Source organism: Trachymyrmex cornetzi, unplaced genomic scaffold, assembly GCF_001594075.2.
Source record: "Trachymyrmex cornetzi isolate Tcor2-1 unplaced genomic scaffold, Tcor1.1 scaffold16, whole genome shotgun sequence".
Classification (NCBI taxonomy): Eukaryota; Metazoa; Arthropoda; class Insecta; order Hymenoptera; family Formicidae; genus Trachymyrmex; species Trachymyrmex cornetzi.
In genome coordinates, this window is record NW_017296201.1 from 5,277,314 (window position 1) to 5,294,802 (window position 17,489).

At 37.1% G+C, this 17,489-nt stretch overlaps 1 protein-coding gene across 5 annotated transcripts in view; it reads right to left on the bottom strand.

Moving 5' to 3' along the window:
* Positions 1 to 4,484: 4,484 nt before the first annotated feature.
* Positions 4,485 to 17,489, bottom strand: part of LOC108758802 (serine-rich adhesin for platelets) — a 13,288-nt gene continuing 283 nt past the window's right edge. The window contains exons 2-12 of one of the 5 annotated variants that reach the window (XM_018503935.1): positions 15,404 to 15,542; positions 14,820 to 14,948; positions 14,542 to 14,708; positions 14,194 to 14,410; positions 11,305 to 14,097; positions 10,835 to 11,218; positions 8,160 to 10,715; positions 7,283 to 7,403; positions 6,647 to 7,116; positions 6,201 to 6,339; positions 4,485 to 4,751 (exon numbers count right to left, since the gene is read on the bottom strand). In XM_018503935.1, coding sequence (XP_018359437.1) covers positions 6,248 to 6,339; positions 6,647 to 7,116; positions 7,283 to 7,403; positions 8,160 to 10,715; positions 10,835 to 11,218; positions 11,305 to 14,097; positions 14,194 to 14,410; positions 14,542 to 14,708; positions 14,820 to 14,946 — 6,927 coding nt within the window. In that variant the 5' untranslated portion in view covers positions 14,947 to 14,948; positions 15,404 to 15,542 and the 3' untranslated portion in view covers positions 4,485 to 4,751; positions 6,201 to 6,247. Of the gene's footprint in view, positions 4,752 to 5,989; positions 6,340 to 6,646; positions 7,117 to 7,282; positions 7,404 to 8,159; positions 10,716 to 10,834; positions 11,219 to 11,304; positions 14,098 to 14,193; positions 14,411 to 14,541; positions 14,709 to 14,819; positions 14,949 to 15,403; positions 15,543 to 17,489 lie in introns of those variants that run through there. The other 4 variants (XM_018503938.1, XM_018503936.1, XM_018503934.1 and 1 more) reach the window with 4 other exon arrangements.

Sequence of the window (17,489 nt, forward strand, 5' to 3'; positions counted from 1 at the left end):
AATTTTCTTTATGCATATGGTACACTTATGCAAGAGTGTATGCTGCGGCCTTAAGCCTATCGCACATAAAATGCATAATAGAGCATAAACATAACATAAGACCGCTGGACCAATGAGCATCCAGCATTAAGTCGCCATATTGATTTACATAAGATGTTCATTGGTCGAGCGGCTCTGCAAGTTGTGTGGAATGGCCTTAACACTCAATATCTCATTTCGCAGAGTAGTCCCGGACCTTTTTTTGCCAGATTCTTTTATTTTACACAAAAACGCGTCGAATGAGCCTAATTTCATCGAAATCGGAGTTTAGTAAGCTGTTCTGAAGAATTACCGATTGAAATTCTTATTCTCTATTCCCTGTTTCTTATTCCTTTCATTATGCGCAGTCCCTTAATGCCCATTTCCACCAATGTAATTAACTTTAATCTCAGTTCAACTTACTACTCGTCTTTTTTTAGTTTTAAAGATTAGATAAAGACAAAAAGAGTAAGTTGAACCGAGATTAAAGTTAATTTACGTTAGTGAAAATGGACATAAGAGAATTAGCTAATCAAAATGTTTTTATTCCCTGAAGTGGGAGGAAAGAAAGGATTCTGATTGATTGAATCGCTTATGCACTACATGTTATGAGTTGCAAAAGTCTGTGCTGCTACCATAAAGTTCAATTCAAGGGAATATTTATTGTAGAAAGCCCATAAGAATTTTAACCTATTAGAAACCATGTACTGTGGAATATACAGTTTCTGATAGGTTGAAATTCTTGTTCTTTGTTTCCTATTCCTTGATTGTGTGTGCGCGGCCCCTAATAAATGCACACACGAATACGTCAAATACCTCGTAATAGCGGAGGTATCTCTTTCGCTCAACTTGTCTTTTTCACACTTTCTCGCTTTATTGCTGTGCCCAGCTGTTTTGTTACGTCTTTTATTTATACTTTATACCACTATTAATGGAAAAAAAGATAGTTCACTTACAATTAGCCGACACGTAGGAAGTTTCAATAGGAACAAATTTTCGTTATAAAGTTATATCGTGCACATAATCGAGAAGATAATTATAATTTAACATTTATGTAGAAATTATTTTCGCAAACTTTTTATGCTGACACAATCGTTGCTAGAATAGTTTTTGGGACAACACCTAAATTTTATAAAAAATATATTACGCGAATAATCATTACGTTTTTGTTAATAGAATTGCAAAATAGAGACTGAATTCATCGATTCTCGATAACATCTGATCTGAAAGGTTAACAGGTCCGTACGTAGATTATCCGCATGAATAATTCTTGTGATACGTACTTGTACAAAGGATTTGCATTTCGCAAAATTATTCCATTTCAATATATGTAACATGTTTTTCAATTATAAAAAATCGTACGAGATGCAAAGATCTTATCAATACGTCTTCTCCTTTGATCGGATGTCATCGTCCAAGAGAAGTGGCTGACATATGGAATGGATATAAACATATGACATTACTCTGTATGTGAATAAAAATTGATACAGACAAAAAAAATGCGTTGTCTTAATGCAATTTTCATATGAAGCCCGAAAATGAGAGGATTCATTTATGATTCGTGTTTTTATTTTGCGCGTTGCAAATATAAAACATGATAAATTACAATTAAAAAAATATTTCACGCGAAGAAATAAAATTGAATTTTTATATTATACCGAATAATAAGTTTAATAACAAACAAATAACTTGCTATCATCTCATAGTAAATCGTGATTGCTTTTATAATTTTTTAACGCGGCAATTATGTTTTCGACAGATCATCTGGAAATGTTGATTAAATAAACGCTGCATAAACAAGCTGCGATGTATAATCACATTTGAAGATAAAATAAAAATAATAATGTAAAAAATTACATATAAATTATGCTTGCGTTAGATATAGCACATAACAATTAGAACGTGGCGAATCGCTCGATGAAAATGGGTAGAATACAATATAAAACAAGCAAACGCATCGTTTTTTTATAACACATTTTTCATTGTCTTATAAGTCTATGGTAATTAATAATTAATAACAAGAAAAAAACCTTTTTCATCAATGTGTCTACAATAATTATTAAAAGATACAATTAGCAAATTACTATGTTGTGTATTCACTTTGTGTAATAATAGGTAATAATATAATTGTAATATTTTCTCCATATAATCATAGCGCGATATCTCTCACGTGTGTGTTGCTCAATCGTTTCTACAAATATAATATATATGGTATCTAATATTCTTTATTTCATATATATATATATATTTATATATATATAGATTCATCCACTTGGATTATTATCAATCGTTTACTTCCTTTTTACTGCTATTTATATATCGTATAACCAAATACTAAAAATACAAATGTTTTGCATACAGCAGGTTTTAAAATCACCAAACCACAATCCCAATCTGGTGATCTTAAAACGCACATCCATATACATAATGTAATATTTTTTGCGGATTTGCCTACAAAATTAAGGAGCTCGTTAAATTGCGCGTAGATGGTAGCATGTAGACTTTACACCGTTAAACAAACCATAAAATATCAACATCAATTATTTATTGAGCTTCTCACACGTATACCCGCTTCTCGAAACTACTGATGGCTGTGCCGACAGTTTATCTCGTATCGTTACTCGGCATCTGATCTTTGGCGCATTATTCAACTGCTCCCCTTTACATTACACGCATACATATATGCGATTATACGGCAGAGATACTTTAGAAGCTCCTTAATTATGCGAGCATGCTAAATGTCCGCTTATACTTAAGATATATCTGTATTTACACAAAGAGCTTACTTTTTGTTTATAATCTATACAATCATATAAATGTAATATTCAATGATAAAATTGTAACATAATAATGCCTAGCCTATCTATCTAATGCGAAAGAGAATATTTTTTACATCGAAATTACAATCCTTCCATTATTCCTGTATATTCTGCAATTAAATTATTATATATTACACACGGTCCTATTTGCGTTACAGGATACGGATAAAATCAAGTCGTGTACCCATTTCTTTATATTTTTATATACATTCAGGTTGTGTGATCTCCCATCCGAGTAAAATAAGCATGCTATTATATACAATGTGACCCAGTGTGTGTATATGTGTACATGTGTGTGTGCGTGCGTATGTGTGTGTGTGTGTTTCTTGTTTCTACAATAAAAATAAAATCTAATAAACAAGCGCAATATTCTAACTAAATAATTTAAATCGATATTAAAAATAGGAACAAATTCAACGAAACTACAACCCAAGAAGCAGTCTCTGTCTCTCTTTAATTTTTTGGGGTATAGATCGGTGAAATTCTTTCCTATTTCAAATATTATTAAATTCAGTATTAAATCTTATGTGAGAAAAGCATTTCTATTAAAGAAGTGTCGCCTGGTAGCCATCGAGCCTTTGGGAAAAGTATCGGAAAATTTTTCATGCACACACTATATAGTTGAGCACTGCACTTATTGTATTTTGTACATTCTATGCCTGTAACGATCGTTATGACGATCTTCCTTTCATCGTATAATAAATGTTTACTTGGTCTGTGTCATGAGAAATCGAAGATTTGTACAAAATGATCTATGACCAATATTTATAGTCTGTTCTTATTTTAAAATCGTTTTAAATAAAGTCTTAAGATGCTAATATACAGTCTTCTGATTGGCTTGTGACATCGTAAGACTGTACTTGAGACAGTTCTAAATATAAGAATCGACCATGAATACGCCCTGTTCTCAGAAATAAGATTATGATCACATTTTAATATGTAATTTTTAATGGTATACATATTGGTATAATTCATAATCACAATTGTAGACAAATCCTAAGTAGAACGTATTTATCCGTACTATGTCACAGAAAGTTGTGTATAGAGCGTTTAACACACACATAACATTTGCAGAAAATTAAAGAATATTTGTAGGAACGTGGCAAAGATAAATAATTATTGACAAATTATTAATATAATATATATATGTAATATATATGTATATATACATATATATATACACTATATATATTTATATATATATGTAATTATTAATTAATAATTCATGAATATTATTTGCTAAATAACATCCTAAATTTGATTTGTCGCGTGAAAAGGATATCTATAATTAGAACTGGATAAGAAATGCATATTTTCATGAAAAATTTGAGTGCTACGTGATGACTACTGCAGGCTCAGCTAGAATTTTAAAGATTCTCAACTGTGTGTAAGTTACATTTATACAATATAAAACTAGATTATCTGTTCACAAAAACAATAATCGATACAAATCACATACATAGATTTACATTTGTATATACGTATGCACATATAATTCAATGTAGTTTTAAATTTGTATAAGAAGAGTTAGTATCTTAATTACATGAACGCGAGAGAATAATAATGACAATTACGACTTCTTGCACAATTTTAATTATTACTAATTTAATAAAAATTTAAACAGTTCCTATATATATACAACGGGTAGTGCTTTTTGTCCATCTTTACAAGAAATTATTTACAAAATATATTCATTCATATATTACCTATATCAAATTAACATTTTTTTGTATTAATTAGTTTTCTTATAATAGTTATTCTTATCATCTTCACATATTCATGCGTTCTTCCAACGTTCACTGTATTTACGTTTCATAAATAAAATAAATCCTTTTCAAAAATCCTATATCCCGGCCTCTGCGATATTATTAACTCAAGACGAACTCTCTTACTGAAAGACTATGTTTGCTAAGTCTGAAAAAAACGAAAATATTATAGTAATGTAATTACGAACTTAATCGCTAAATTGCTGGTTAAAATATACATTCATCTCTAGAATATTAATTACAAATGTGAAAAACAGCTTTCACGTTTGCTATTGTTCTTGTTTGTATATGTAAATTTATTCTCAGTATTTAAGATGTAATTGCGATATCATTGCCCAAGTATCGGACCAACGTCTCAAAAACATTTTCATCTTTCGCATAGATAAGTACGAAAGCGTTACTGCTTTGTGTCTTGGTGTGGAGCTTATAGCATATGGCAGAAATTAATTCGTGCAAAAAATTCATATATCATTATTTTATACACACCCACACACATATATATATACATATATAATTATACATATATGTGTGTGTGTGTGTATATATATAGTGTGCACTTTACCTACAATATGTACAGAAAACTTTCATAACAAATAGAGATGACACACAATAAATAAATATGTATACACAAACAGAGACATTGTTCTAAAACAGAGTCTATCAGCAAAGTCGTCAGAGTAGCAATCTAAGCTCCACCAGTTAATAAATTTGTCCACGGTAAATATGTGTTTTATTACTTTACGGCAGTACAATCAGATCGCGGTTTTAATGCCTTAAAAATTTGGACTTTCTTTTACCGTTATTATTTTGTACTGATACAATGAACGAAAGAAATTATATGAGAGAAGATGATTCCCGAAACATAAATATAATTTGAGTTTCTTTAAATTTTCTTAAATGTATAAAGCTCTAGCTTTTCTTCCCTCTTACATCTAATAACGACGATAGAAAATTGCACATCGAAGAATGAAATTTAGTACTTGTGGATAGAATGAATCATTTGACTGGTAAAAGAAAGTTACATACAATATCTCGGCAGTTTTGGGTTAGTTCAGTTACTTAGATCGTAGTGTAATGCATTGAGCAAGTCATATCTGAGTAACTAAACTTTGCTGTTTATAGGAGTACAGCATAAATGAGAACGCTAGACGGTGAAAAGATAATTAAAGTAGATTGCTTTCAGTTTGTTCTTGTCGTTATATGCGCGATTCTTAAACATTTAAAGATATAACAATTAATAATGAATGATTTACTAAACATACAAAACTCTTTTCACACAAACAATACTCCTTTTGTAACTTGCAACAATGTAATTCTTACCTCTAGAGAAAAGAAATAGACGAAAGAAAAAAAGAAAGAGACAGAAAGACTGAACAGAAACTCGCATAGATATTATCTATCTTTTATACATGACTAATTTAATATCGGCCAACAAATGTTTTACAGCACGAAATGCTTTCACACCGTCCAGCACTTCTTTTTAATACAATACTCCTGATACATATACAGCAACGTTGTGCGCTAGTGTGACGCATACAGTTTCACCAGGTGGGATCCAGCCACACGGCGATCAAATACCCGTTTATATCGGATTTACCATCAGACAGATAGGCCTTGACGAGCGGTAGCTAATCACTGTCAAGGTCACTTCCCGAAGGTCATTTGTTTTCTCGGGATATTCGCCTCCGTTTCGCTTGCTCTGCTGTCTCCGCCGTTACTAAAACAATGTTTTCCCGCTGTACGAGGTGTTCTCAATTAAAATAGTATGCAAAATATATAACACTGAAACATCTATATCTCTCGTATCATAATAATAATTAATGTCGCGCTTTTTTGACATAACATGCCAAAAACTTGGGGGAAAAGAATAAAAATATGACGCAAAGAATAGAAACTGCAAATTTAAATGAAACAATTTTAACATTAACAAGAAATAGACAAAACATGCTTATAGAGAATAAATTGATAATTGCAAATCTAGAGATTAAGTGCAGTTGCATACCCTTTAGGTGAGTTATTCTGAAGAACAAATCAACTACGTACCAGCACCACTACGAGTTTTCCTTCTGTTAATATCATCTGACGATTTAGATGCGCCCCTAGTGTTGCTTGCTGGTGTAGCTAGAGGTGAAGCTGTATTCTGCCGTACAGACCTTCTTGTCGTTACTTCGCCCACAGACTCATTGCTGGATACGGAAGTGCCCCGTAATCTCTCCTTCCCAACAGTAACTGCCGCCGCTGTCGTTGCCACCGCCGCCACCGCCGCCGTCGTTGCAGTCGTAGTTGTAGTCGTGATAGTCGTCAACGTCGGCGTCGTTGTTATTGTTGTTGCTATCGTTGACGTCATCGTCATCGCCGTCATTGTTGTCATTGTCGTCATCGTCGTTGTTGTCGACGTTGTCGACGTCGTCGTCGTCGTCGTCGTCGTCATCGTCGTTGTCGTCGTCATTGTCATAGTTGCCGTGCTCGGTTGCTTGGTGGTTAACAAACGGCTCTCTCTTTGCACTCTATTACTGGCATTGAAATTTGATATATTACTGAAATTAATTTGACTGCCAGAAACAGCTGTGCTTAAATTCACTTTATAACAAAAGCTTATCTTACATAGCAGAACTCTCAAATCTCAGATTAGATTTTCTTTTATTTTCTGGCCAAAAGAATGCATTCATTGTTGCTTACTTTTGATCTTTGGGCTTTGGGGAAGCAGCGGATGTTTCATCTGACAATCGTACTCTTGCTTTTCCTACAGACTCAATCAATGGTTCGTCATCAGACGAATCTACTTCTACCACAATGGGACCTAAAAATATAAAAATGCTTGTGTCACATATAAGTCTGGCCCAAATATTATAAATCAGACAAATCTGTGAAAGACAGGTGAATTTAGAATTAGAGACACGCTAGAGTGAGATTGAGAGATAGCTGTGTGTCGAGTATTAAAATATTTAATGTTCTTCAGCTATTTTTAATAATTTAAATTACTTCGTTTGCATAATCGATGATTATTATCATAAGCTTGTCATGTTCGCAAGCCTTGATTAATAAATAGTATTCGATAATTCCTTGTCATATGTCCTAATTTGCATATAAACAGTTCTGTTTTTGGCAGTTCTTGTAATTTGCTACAATACATCTATAATATATACAGGATGTCCACCTACCGCATTAGCTGATAATGAGAAATTCCTTAATAAATTCTAGATTAGCGAAAATTTGATAAAAGACTATTGCTCGTTACAATGTTTATACATATACATATATCCTTTGTTAAAGGAATTCGCACATACATATATATATATATACACACATACACATACAAAAAGATTATAATATTTGAAACTCTAGATAATCAAGTCATTCATAAAATTTTCGCTATAAAAAGAAATTTTCATGCAAATTGAAATTTATCAAAAAATCTGTCATTAATATTTGATGCGCTAATAGCTAAACAGCCTGTATATGTAGAAAAATATTGAATAAAAAGAAAAATATTTGGATAAAATGTAAAAAAGACTCAACTACTACACACAGAGAAATAGTAGCGTGAAATAAACACCTTTCTTAGCCTTTGCCAATATGTTGAACCCCTTCTTTGATTGCTCTTCCTTGCCAGGTACTTGTTTCTTTATAGAACCAGTCTCTTCTACACCCATGCAAGCTTTAATAAGTTCTGCAGCATTCTCTGAGCATTTCCGTTTACCTGGTCTCGGCTGTGGATCATCAGCTGTGCTCGATGCAACGGAACTCTCGCTTTCTTGCCTTTTCCGTTTCCCTATTTTTATTGTCGCGTTAGGAGACAGTTTCGATACTGCCAGTTTTGGACTTGCTTTTGCGTAGGGCGATATACTACGTCGTTCCTCTAATTTGTTAGGACCGTGAGGGCTGCTCTTCGGAGTCTTGGCAATATCCGGGCTATTCAACTTCTGTGATCTAGTTCTCAGCGATCTTTTCTCATTGTTGTCGTTCGGAATATCAATCAGCAACTGCTCCAGCAACGACTTCGGCGGCCTTTTGACATACTCCTCCGAAATGTTGGAGTTCAGTCTCTCCACAAAGTGTCCCTCATCATTATCTTCTATACATATGACGTCCTGTCGACCCTCAAGCTCTTGTTTTCTCCTACGTTTACGCTTAAGGTGCTCCACATCGCTGGAGTCCACTTCGGGATTCTGTGCCGCCGGACTTGGAGTTTCATCGCGTTGCAGTACCACGGGATTGGAATATGTGTACAAGGGTGGTGTGATTCGGATAGGCTGCGGATCTTCGCGGAGAGGTGACTGGATACCTGCATTCAGATCGCTCGTGTCGTTAACAATCTTCTTAACCAACTCGTCCGTCACTTTTTGCAGATTTACAGAAGGCTCTTTGAGCATGATTTGTTGGTGACTTTGTACATTATACTTCTGGTTCTGTTCAGTGCACGTTTCTAATTTAACCGACGTTGTGTTGAGTGGAACGTTACTATTTTTTGAGACCTCGAACCGATCGATTTGCCTGGTGTCATCCACTTTTACGTTAATTTTAGATTCTACTTTGATTTCTGATTTGCAACTCTCACCGTTCGAGCAAGAATTATCTGCTGCCGCGTTAGCATTGTTCGCGACCGCACTATCGAGCTTTACAGTTTCAACTTTATTATAAGCAACGTGATTTTGTATTATAGGCACACCATTATTATTATTAATATTATTATTATTCTGTCCGTGAGGTTCATCGCTTAGTCTAATTGCACTGTTACTTTCTACAACCGCCTTCGTGCTGTCCTCGGATACACTTTCCGCAGCTCTCGACTCCTCGTGCTTAGAGTTTGCCTTACCCTGATCATTTTGGTTAACAGTACTCTCTAATTTAACGCTAGAACTGTCTTTATCAGAGAAGTCTTTTGCTTGCTGATGTGCACATTGCAATAAGTTATTATCACTATTTATACTGCTGGTTATAGACGCTGTCACAACAGTCACTGTACCCGTCACCAGGGGACTGGGCATACTTTTGTCATTATTCGCTGTATCTAAACTAGCAACCAAATCACTATGTCCACCACCAGTTCTCGGAATTGTCGACGATTTTTCGCTAGACACATTCTTCGCGTCGTGTTCACTGGAGTTTGATATATTGCGATTCAACTGATTCTCAAAATAACTCGTTACGGACACAGGACTTAACCTTTGTGGGCCACTGGACTTGAGAAGTTCCGAATGGGAATTTGAACACATATCACTACTACTAGTTGAGGAAGGCACGTTCTTATTGGTGGTTGATAGGGAGGGTTCCCCCTGTATTACATTCTTCGCGCTGCTCTGTGTCACCGATTCGGTTGCCGATGCCGGCCTATGCAAAGGAGACTCCCCTTGGTTCGGCGATTTTTCCGAAAGAGCGTCCATCGACTCGATACCGGAATCCTCGCCACCACCGCCACTACCGACTCTCTCGATATTCGCGTCAACGCCGATCCCAATCGGTACTGCTGTATTTTCAAGTAGCTTCTGCTTCACTTTTGCTTCGGTCACGTTTATCTCACCGATGGGTAAAGTTGGCTTGTTCGCTGATACGTCGACACTCTGCGACCTGGGGACTTGATCTACTGAATTGCTGATTACCGAGCTTGGCGTAGTCTTCAGCAAACTAATCCTTTGCGACGCGCTGTCCATCTTGCTCTCTACCGTTGGCTTGTCGACTTGCTTCTGAACATGATTTTGAACTGTCTTCTTATGACTAAAGTTCAACTGCTCGACTGTTTTGTTGTGCCTGTTTATGATGGAATTCATCTCGCTCTTGGCAATCATATGATTTTTCAGCTTTTGACCCATGTTCTGACTTTTGACAGTGGCAATATAATTCTCCATATCGGATTTACTCTTAACAGAGAGCATCCTTGCCACAGGTGGCTGAGAATTTTTCGTCGTAGTCTCTATATGCACAGGTATCTTGGTCTCAGGATTGTTTGATAGATTTCTGGTATCGCCCTGTTGCATCGACGAATTTGTCGATTTTAATCCAGAATCACTCTCAAAAGACAAACTGGCATTCGCTTTGATACTTGGTACCGTTGCAGAACTTTCAGAAGCTGTCTTCTGACTGTTAAAATGTGTGACTTCTGTATTTGGAGATTCTGTAACATATAAAAGTTAATTACTTAGAGATTGTAGCTTTGCGAATGGATATATAAATAACCTAATAATTTACAACAGATATTGCATATATATAATGAAATTAAAAATTAATGTTCACCTCCTAAATGCAGATCTTTTTCATCCATCAAACTTAACCGCCTTCTCTTGTCTTCTCTGGCTATTAAGTCTTTCTTCACGCCATTAAGCTCCGTTAATTTAGGAGCGACACTACTCAACGAATTACTCTTCTCAATGGCTGATTTACTGATGTCGCTATCACTCGTTCTTCGAATTTCACCAACTTTCTTGATTGTATTAAAATCACTTCCGGTTAAAAGTGAATCTGGCTTTCTTATTGTATGAGTTATATCGCCCTTAAAAGCGAGCTTTCTCCATTTCGCTTGATTATCTAAAATTCGACCACCCGACAGCAGATTTTGTTCTCGATGTAAACCATCTCCAGATTCCGATTTTTTCTTAGAATCCCTTCTCTTCGTTTTACCTATAACATAATTATTATTCATAAATACTTGAGTAATTAGCAAACACACAATATTTGTATAGCTATTATTGAGTAGAATTTCTTACCTCCTCCTATCTTATGGTCTTGCATATGATTCTGTGCATCGAGATCCACTTGAGTCTTCGTTAAAGCTTGTGGAGTATTTAAAGATTGATTCGCAATCGCAGATTTATGCTTCGAAGGAGACGGTATTCTACTATTCAGCGGTATGTCATCCATGTCGCTGTTTCTACTCGAACTTGGTTTAGCAGTGATACCAGTTTGTAATCGTACAGCATCCACCGGTAGTTCTTGTTTTAAGGCATTGGATTTGGCTGCAGCGGCTTGCATTATGTTATTGCCGACTTTACAAATGGCATTGTTTATTGTGGAAGTAGACAAAGGTAATTTCGATGCAGACGAGGTGCCTATAATCATGTTTAATGATCTCTTCTGCAGCAACTTGTTCCCATCGATGCACTCCTTCATCTTTTTCAATTTACCTCTCCTCTTAATTGCATCACCCTCACTCTCTTTTAGAGACTTTTTAACTTTTTCTCTTTGTACTACTGAAGCGTTACGTCCTCTTAAAGAAATGTGTAACGGAGGCACTCGCAGCGGTTCGTCACCGGTCCCCGTACTCGGGATACCACCGGCAAACATTTTATTCACGGACTTGTCGGCTTTCCGCATGGGCGGTGTGTTCACGAAAGAAACGTCAACCTTATAAGCCGGTGTAACCGGCTCTGATTTTTCCAATTTCAATCGTAGTTTGATTTTCTCTCCCGGCATCGGGCTATGCGCGGTATCCCTACTGGATTTTATTCTACTATGTTTCAAGCTTCCTTCACTGGCGGTAGACTTTGCCGTTGTTTCGGAATCGGACTGATCCGTGTTTGTCGTCGTATCGTTTCTTCTTGAAAAATTGCTGTCCGCGTCGTCGTCGGAGAATATGGAGTTCGATCTGTCGTTCGACGGAGACGGAAAGGAAAAAAAATCGTCCTGATTATCCACTGCACTCTCTGGCTCTGAATCTGAACTTTCACTGGGCATTGGCTCTAAGTGTCCTGTCAGAGGATTGATCAGAAACTGTCGTATTTTCCCGGTCGAGGTGTACTCTGGCTCCGGTTCCGGCTCCGGGGCTTCCTCTTCCGGTTTCGGAGACTCGGAAGTCTCCGTCTTGTTGACAGACGGAGCAATGCTAGTAGTAGAATTATTTATACGAGAGCCACATTGAGGAAAGGCACCTGAAACCTGATTCGAGACTGACAGACGTGTGGTGTTGACTTGAGCACCTTGTGGAATAGAATTGCTTTGTGCGTTCCACGTGGTCCCATTAGCATTGCTCGTTGCAGGAGATTGATAATTTCTACTAAGGATATTTTGGCTCTGCCCGTAACGAAAATCAGTACTTGCGCTGGTATCCGTATTGATGTTCTTAACCTGATTGTGATGCAGCTGTTGTTGTACATTAAGACCCTGATTCTGCTGACTTAAATGCGTTTGTTGAGGTATCGGTTGCCTCGGATAAGGGGGCGGAGTTTGCTGACGTTGACTGTTTAAGTAACCTAGCCGTTGTTGCGTGACATTTAAGCCTACCGTCGAATATTGTATCAATTGTTGTTGCAGTTGCTGTTGCTGCAACATCGACTGATTGATGAGGGACGCAGTTTGCAACGGTGCGTTTGTATTCTGCTGTTGGAGCAGAGTAGATTGCGCCACTCCTTGTGGGACTTGTGAGACAACTTGTTGATTTATTTGTTGCGGCTGCGTAAGCTGCTGTTGTTGTTGAATCAATAACTGTCGTTGCAATGGTGTTCTAATCTGCTGTCCATTCACCGGATGCCTGGCGGAGAGATTCTGTAATGGTGGTGTTCTATGAGCCAAATCTTGCCTAATGGGAAACTTTTGCTGCGTTTGTACTTGATTGTGTAAAATTTGCTGCTGTTGTTGCTGCTGCTGCTGTATCTGTCCACCAGCCGACACTTGATGCACCGTTTGTGGTGGCATCATATTTTGCCCAGTGCCGGCACCGATCACGTTGACTGCAGTGTGTTGGTGCGACGGAAGTGTCGACGGTTGATTAACGTTGACAGTCGCGAACGCCGATGATGTAGAAGTCTGAGGCAAATCGGAAATAGTCGGCGTCGTAGTCGCTGTCCCTAGGACCAAGTCTTCACTTCTCATTGTATCCGAATTCGGTGGCGATTCGCTGGGCAACGAGAGATCTTTCCTCCTAACCGTAGGTTTCTTGGTGGGTCTCATGCGATTGGTAAGTCCAGGATTGTCGATTACAGCTGGCGGCAACATCTTTTGACCAGGTATAACGTTATTCGCATGCGAACCAGCATCATTTTGTAAAAGATTTACAAGTAACGGACTGGACAGAGCGACCTGATTCCCGCTACCGTTCGAACTCCCTGCCAAATTGGTACTGTTGTTTGGTGACAGACTAGATGTTGTAGCAATCGTCGTGGGTTTGTACTGATTCGTTAACTGTCCAACAGTAACGACTGGTTGTGTTGTCGTGTGACCGGTCGTCAATGCCGTAACTGTCGCCAAATTTTCTTGAGATGGATATGGTGGTGGCGGTTGTGCATGGTGCTTGAACTGCATCGTATTCTTGATGGTTGTAGACTGCGATTCACGGTTATGTATTGCTTGGGCAGCGTGCGTCATACTGGCAAATGGGAAAGGACCATTGTAGTTGTTTCTGGGCGATGCACTAGGATTGATTACTTGTTGGTTTCCGGAAACGCCAGTGTTGCCCGCTGACGTGGACTGTGCCGATTTCGCAAGAAACGGTGGAATAGGATCACAGTCTGTGGGCGCGACTACATTCGGAGAACGAAACTGAGGAGCTTTCTCTGATGATGTTCCTGAAAACACAAAGAAATTTATATAACGTGTTATTCAATTCGTTATGTACACGTTTTGTTTTTTTTTTAGATCTTTTATAATTCGTAAGAACTTACCAGCTGCTATTATCTGAGCAACATTATGTAGCGTCGACGATATGCTGGTGGCATTGCTGGGACCAGGCAAAGCCGTTGAAGGGTTACTGTCAGCAGCAGCTGTATTACTAATAGCATCTCCTTGTGATTTTGCTCCACCATCTTGTGTAGTTCCAGAATGTAGCACAATTTCTTGTGCATCTCCACCGAAGCGACTGGCTATCCTTAAAGATATTACCTGCAAAAAATGTCTCATTTAATAATCATTCTTTTTTTCTTCACACGAATTTTTTAAAAATAATATTAAAATTACAATATATGTATATTTATAAATCTATAAAATCCAATCGGATGTATCGTATAAATTACCTGATCTCCTTCGACTTGTACTGAGAGTATGCCAAGTTGTGTAAGTGTTGGAGAACCCTGAGCTGCTAACTCTCGAAGCCGCAAAGCAGCTTCTCTGGGTATCGAAAATGTTACTCTGACTGAATTCCATGGTTCTATTTTATTTATTCTTAGACCATCTCCTTTTTCTATAAATTGTATATATTGTTTGCTTAATAATAATCATTATATTTATACAAAAAATATTATTAACATTAATAATTAATATTGTATGTATAATACGGAATTAAACTATTTACTTTTACAAAGTAAGGTATTGAGATGATCAACAATAATTTCAAACTTTCGAGGGAACTCGGGATCTCCAAGATCACCCTCACAGGTTACCACCGTCTCGATCAGATCACCATCACTATCTGCCGCCATGACTATAAAATTCATTATTGATAATATCTTAATAAAACTCCAGGCAAAAAATAAAATTTTATCTCTACAATAATGATAATGTTATTTTTTATATTCTTTATTAAATTTTTTGTAATAATAATGAATGTTAATAGTAGTAGTATAAAAATTATAGCTATAAAAATTAAATCTCAAAAGTTTAAAAAAAAGTTAAAAAAAATGCTTAAAGACGTTATTAAATAAAAATTTAAGAAATGTTTATCTCATTAAAAAAAATAGAAACCTACGTATTTTTTAATTAATTTTTTTTTAATATAACTTCTAAAATAAATTATTGGAATTTAAAAAAATATATAATAGTATTTACTAAAATAATAATTAAATCCTAATAATCGTCTAATATTTATTTAATATAATATATAAAATTATAATTACAGAAATTACAAAAAAAATATTTATACAACAATAAAATACGTACCAACCACAAATCACATAACTACCCAGAGAGTGTAGAAACGCCTCGGGGTATTGCTCTAATATGTGTGTGATGACGAGATGTCGTGTGTCAGTTGTACACCGACAGCCCCAAATCACATCAGTTCTACTAATCTTGTTTACTGTCAAACAAATAAGAGATTTGAATAATTAGACCACATAGAGAACAAATATTATTAAATTATGTTATAACTTAACACTATATGTGTAAATAAATTAATATCATTGAACAACATTGCATTTCATACATGTACGTTAGCAAAATATATGTGATAATTTGTGTAATAATGACAATAATTTACATATAAAAGTCTTACAGCAGCATGTATGTATTCAAACATGTTAATAGGTCTGTTTTCTACAACTAAACTGTACACGTGGTCTGTTTTCTGTTCCTGCACTAGACTGTTCTAGAACTCTCTTTCTCGCTTTAAACAAATATCAACGTATATCTATCTCACTTTAAGTTCCAAAAGTGTACACTAGTTCAGCCACAGAAAACAGACCAATGAGTGTAAACTTTTTGAATTTAAAATGAAATAAGTATGTTTGTTTAGTAAAACTATATGAGAAAAAAAGTTCTAGGTAGTCGTACGACAAATGTAATGTTAGCCTCATATAAGCAAAAAAAAAGTCCTATATTTTTATGAAGTAGTAACACACAGGGCAACTGTGGCAGATACACTTGTATTTCAAGATAAAGATACTATAAAAGCAAAAAAATCCAATTAGATACATATAAATGTGTCAAATGTATAAAGTAAATTAAAAACAATGCAAAATCTCTATTTTTTCAATTGGTACTAATGGCAGATATAGGTCTGTTTTTTATAGCTAAACTAGTGTATACTTTTGTACTCAAATTGATTTAAAATAGGTTTAACAACTTGGTGACAGCGAGAAGTTCTACCACAGCCTCCCCTCTAGCAATAAAAAACAAACTTCATCCTCATACAGATGAAAAGAAAAAAAAAATTCCTTGGTACATATCATATGGCTAGTATGTATACACACACACACCACACACGCAGGCACGCACGCACGCACGCGCGCGCGCGCACACACGCACACGCATATATATATATATATACACACACATACACACACATCTATACAATATCATCATTTTTAATATTTAAATGGCAATTAAATGGTATTTCGCGTTACGATTTCAGTTTTAAATAAATTTAACGGAGAAATCAAGTGCGGGGGGAAAAAAGTTTCCAGACGAAGATTATGTATCAAGCAGAGATAATTAATTCAATGACAATGAGAGGAGAGAGAGTGTTGTCGAACGCGAGAAAAACCGTATTATTCGCCGTAGAATCGATAGGAGGTTGGCCGCGCGAGAACGGCGAGAAAATGACAAAAACACACACGGACACATGTACACGCATACACACACATATATACACACACACATATACACGTATACGGGCGCATAAACAAAAAGTGAGGCCCGCTAGGGTACAAGTTACTAGGTTATAATTCGTGCTCGATTTCCGGGAGGCACGGACACGGGCACGGGCGATTACCGCGGGGAGCGAGGTCCGCGCGTCGAGCGCCCGGCCCCGCGATCGTCCAGGTCGTCCTGGCGGTCGTTACGCGCGCCACAGGCCGAGGTCCAATCCCGCGGGGACGTGGCCCGTCTGAGCCGTACGTGTGTACGGGGCAATTAAAATCCTCTGGTGCACGAGCGGCCGCGGGGGCACCGTGCGCGCGAGCAACGTCGCGAAATAGGTTATAGAGCGCATTTTTTCGAGTAGGCGCGAAACGCGGACGGGTGGATCGACGGGGATCGACGGTTACGCGACGCGGGACGCGCGTCCCGACGCTCGCCGTAATGATTTTCGACGAAATACGGCATCCAGACCGTCGGGACATCGGGGGGCCACCATTTTGTCCGTCGGGGGAGGTGTACGTGAAGTGGGCTCAAGCATGCTCAAGATAGCCCGTCAAAAGTCGGGGGGGAATTATTTCCCTTCCTGGGGCCCCACGTCCTCGGACGTGGACGTAATCGCACGGCGGACGATACGCGCCCGGGCACGGAGAACGTATCCGCGCCCGCC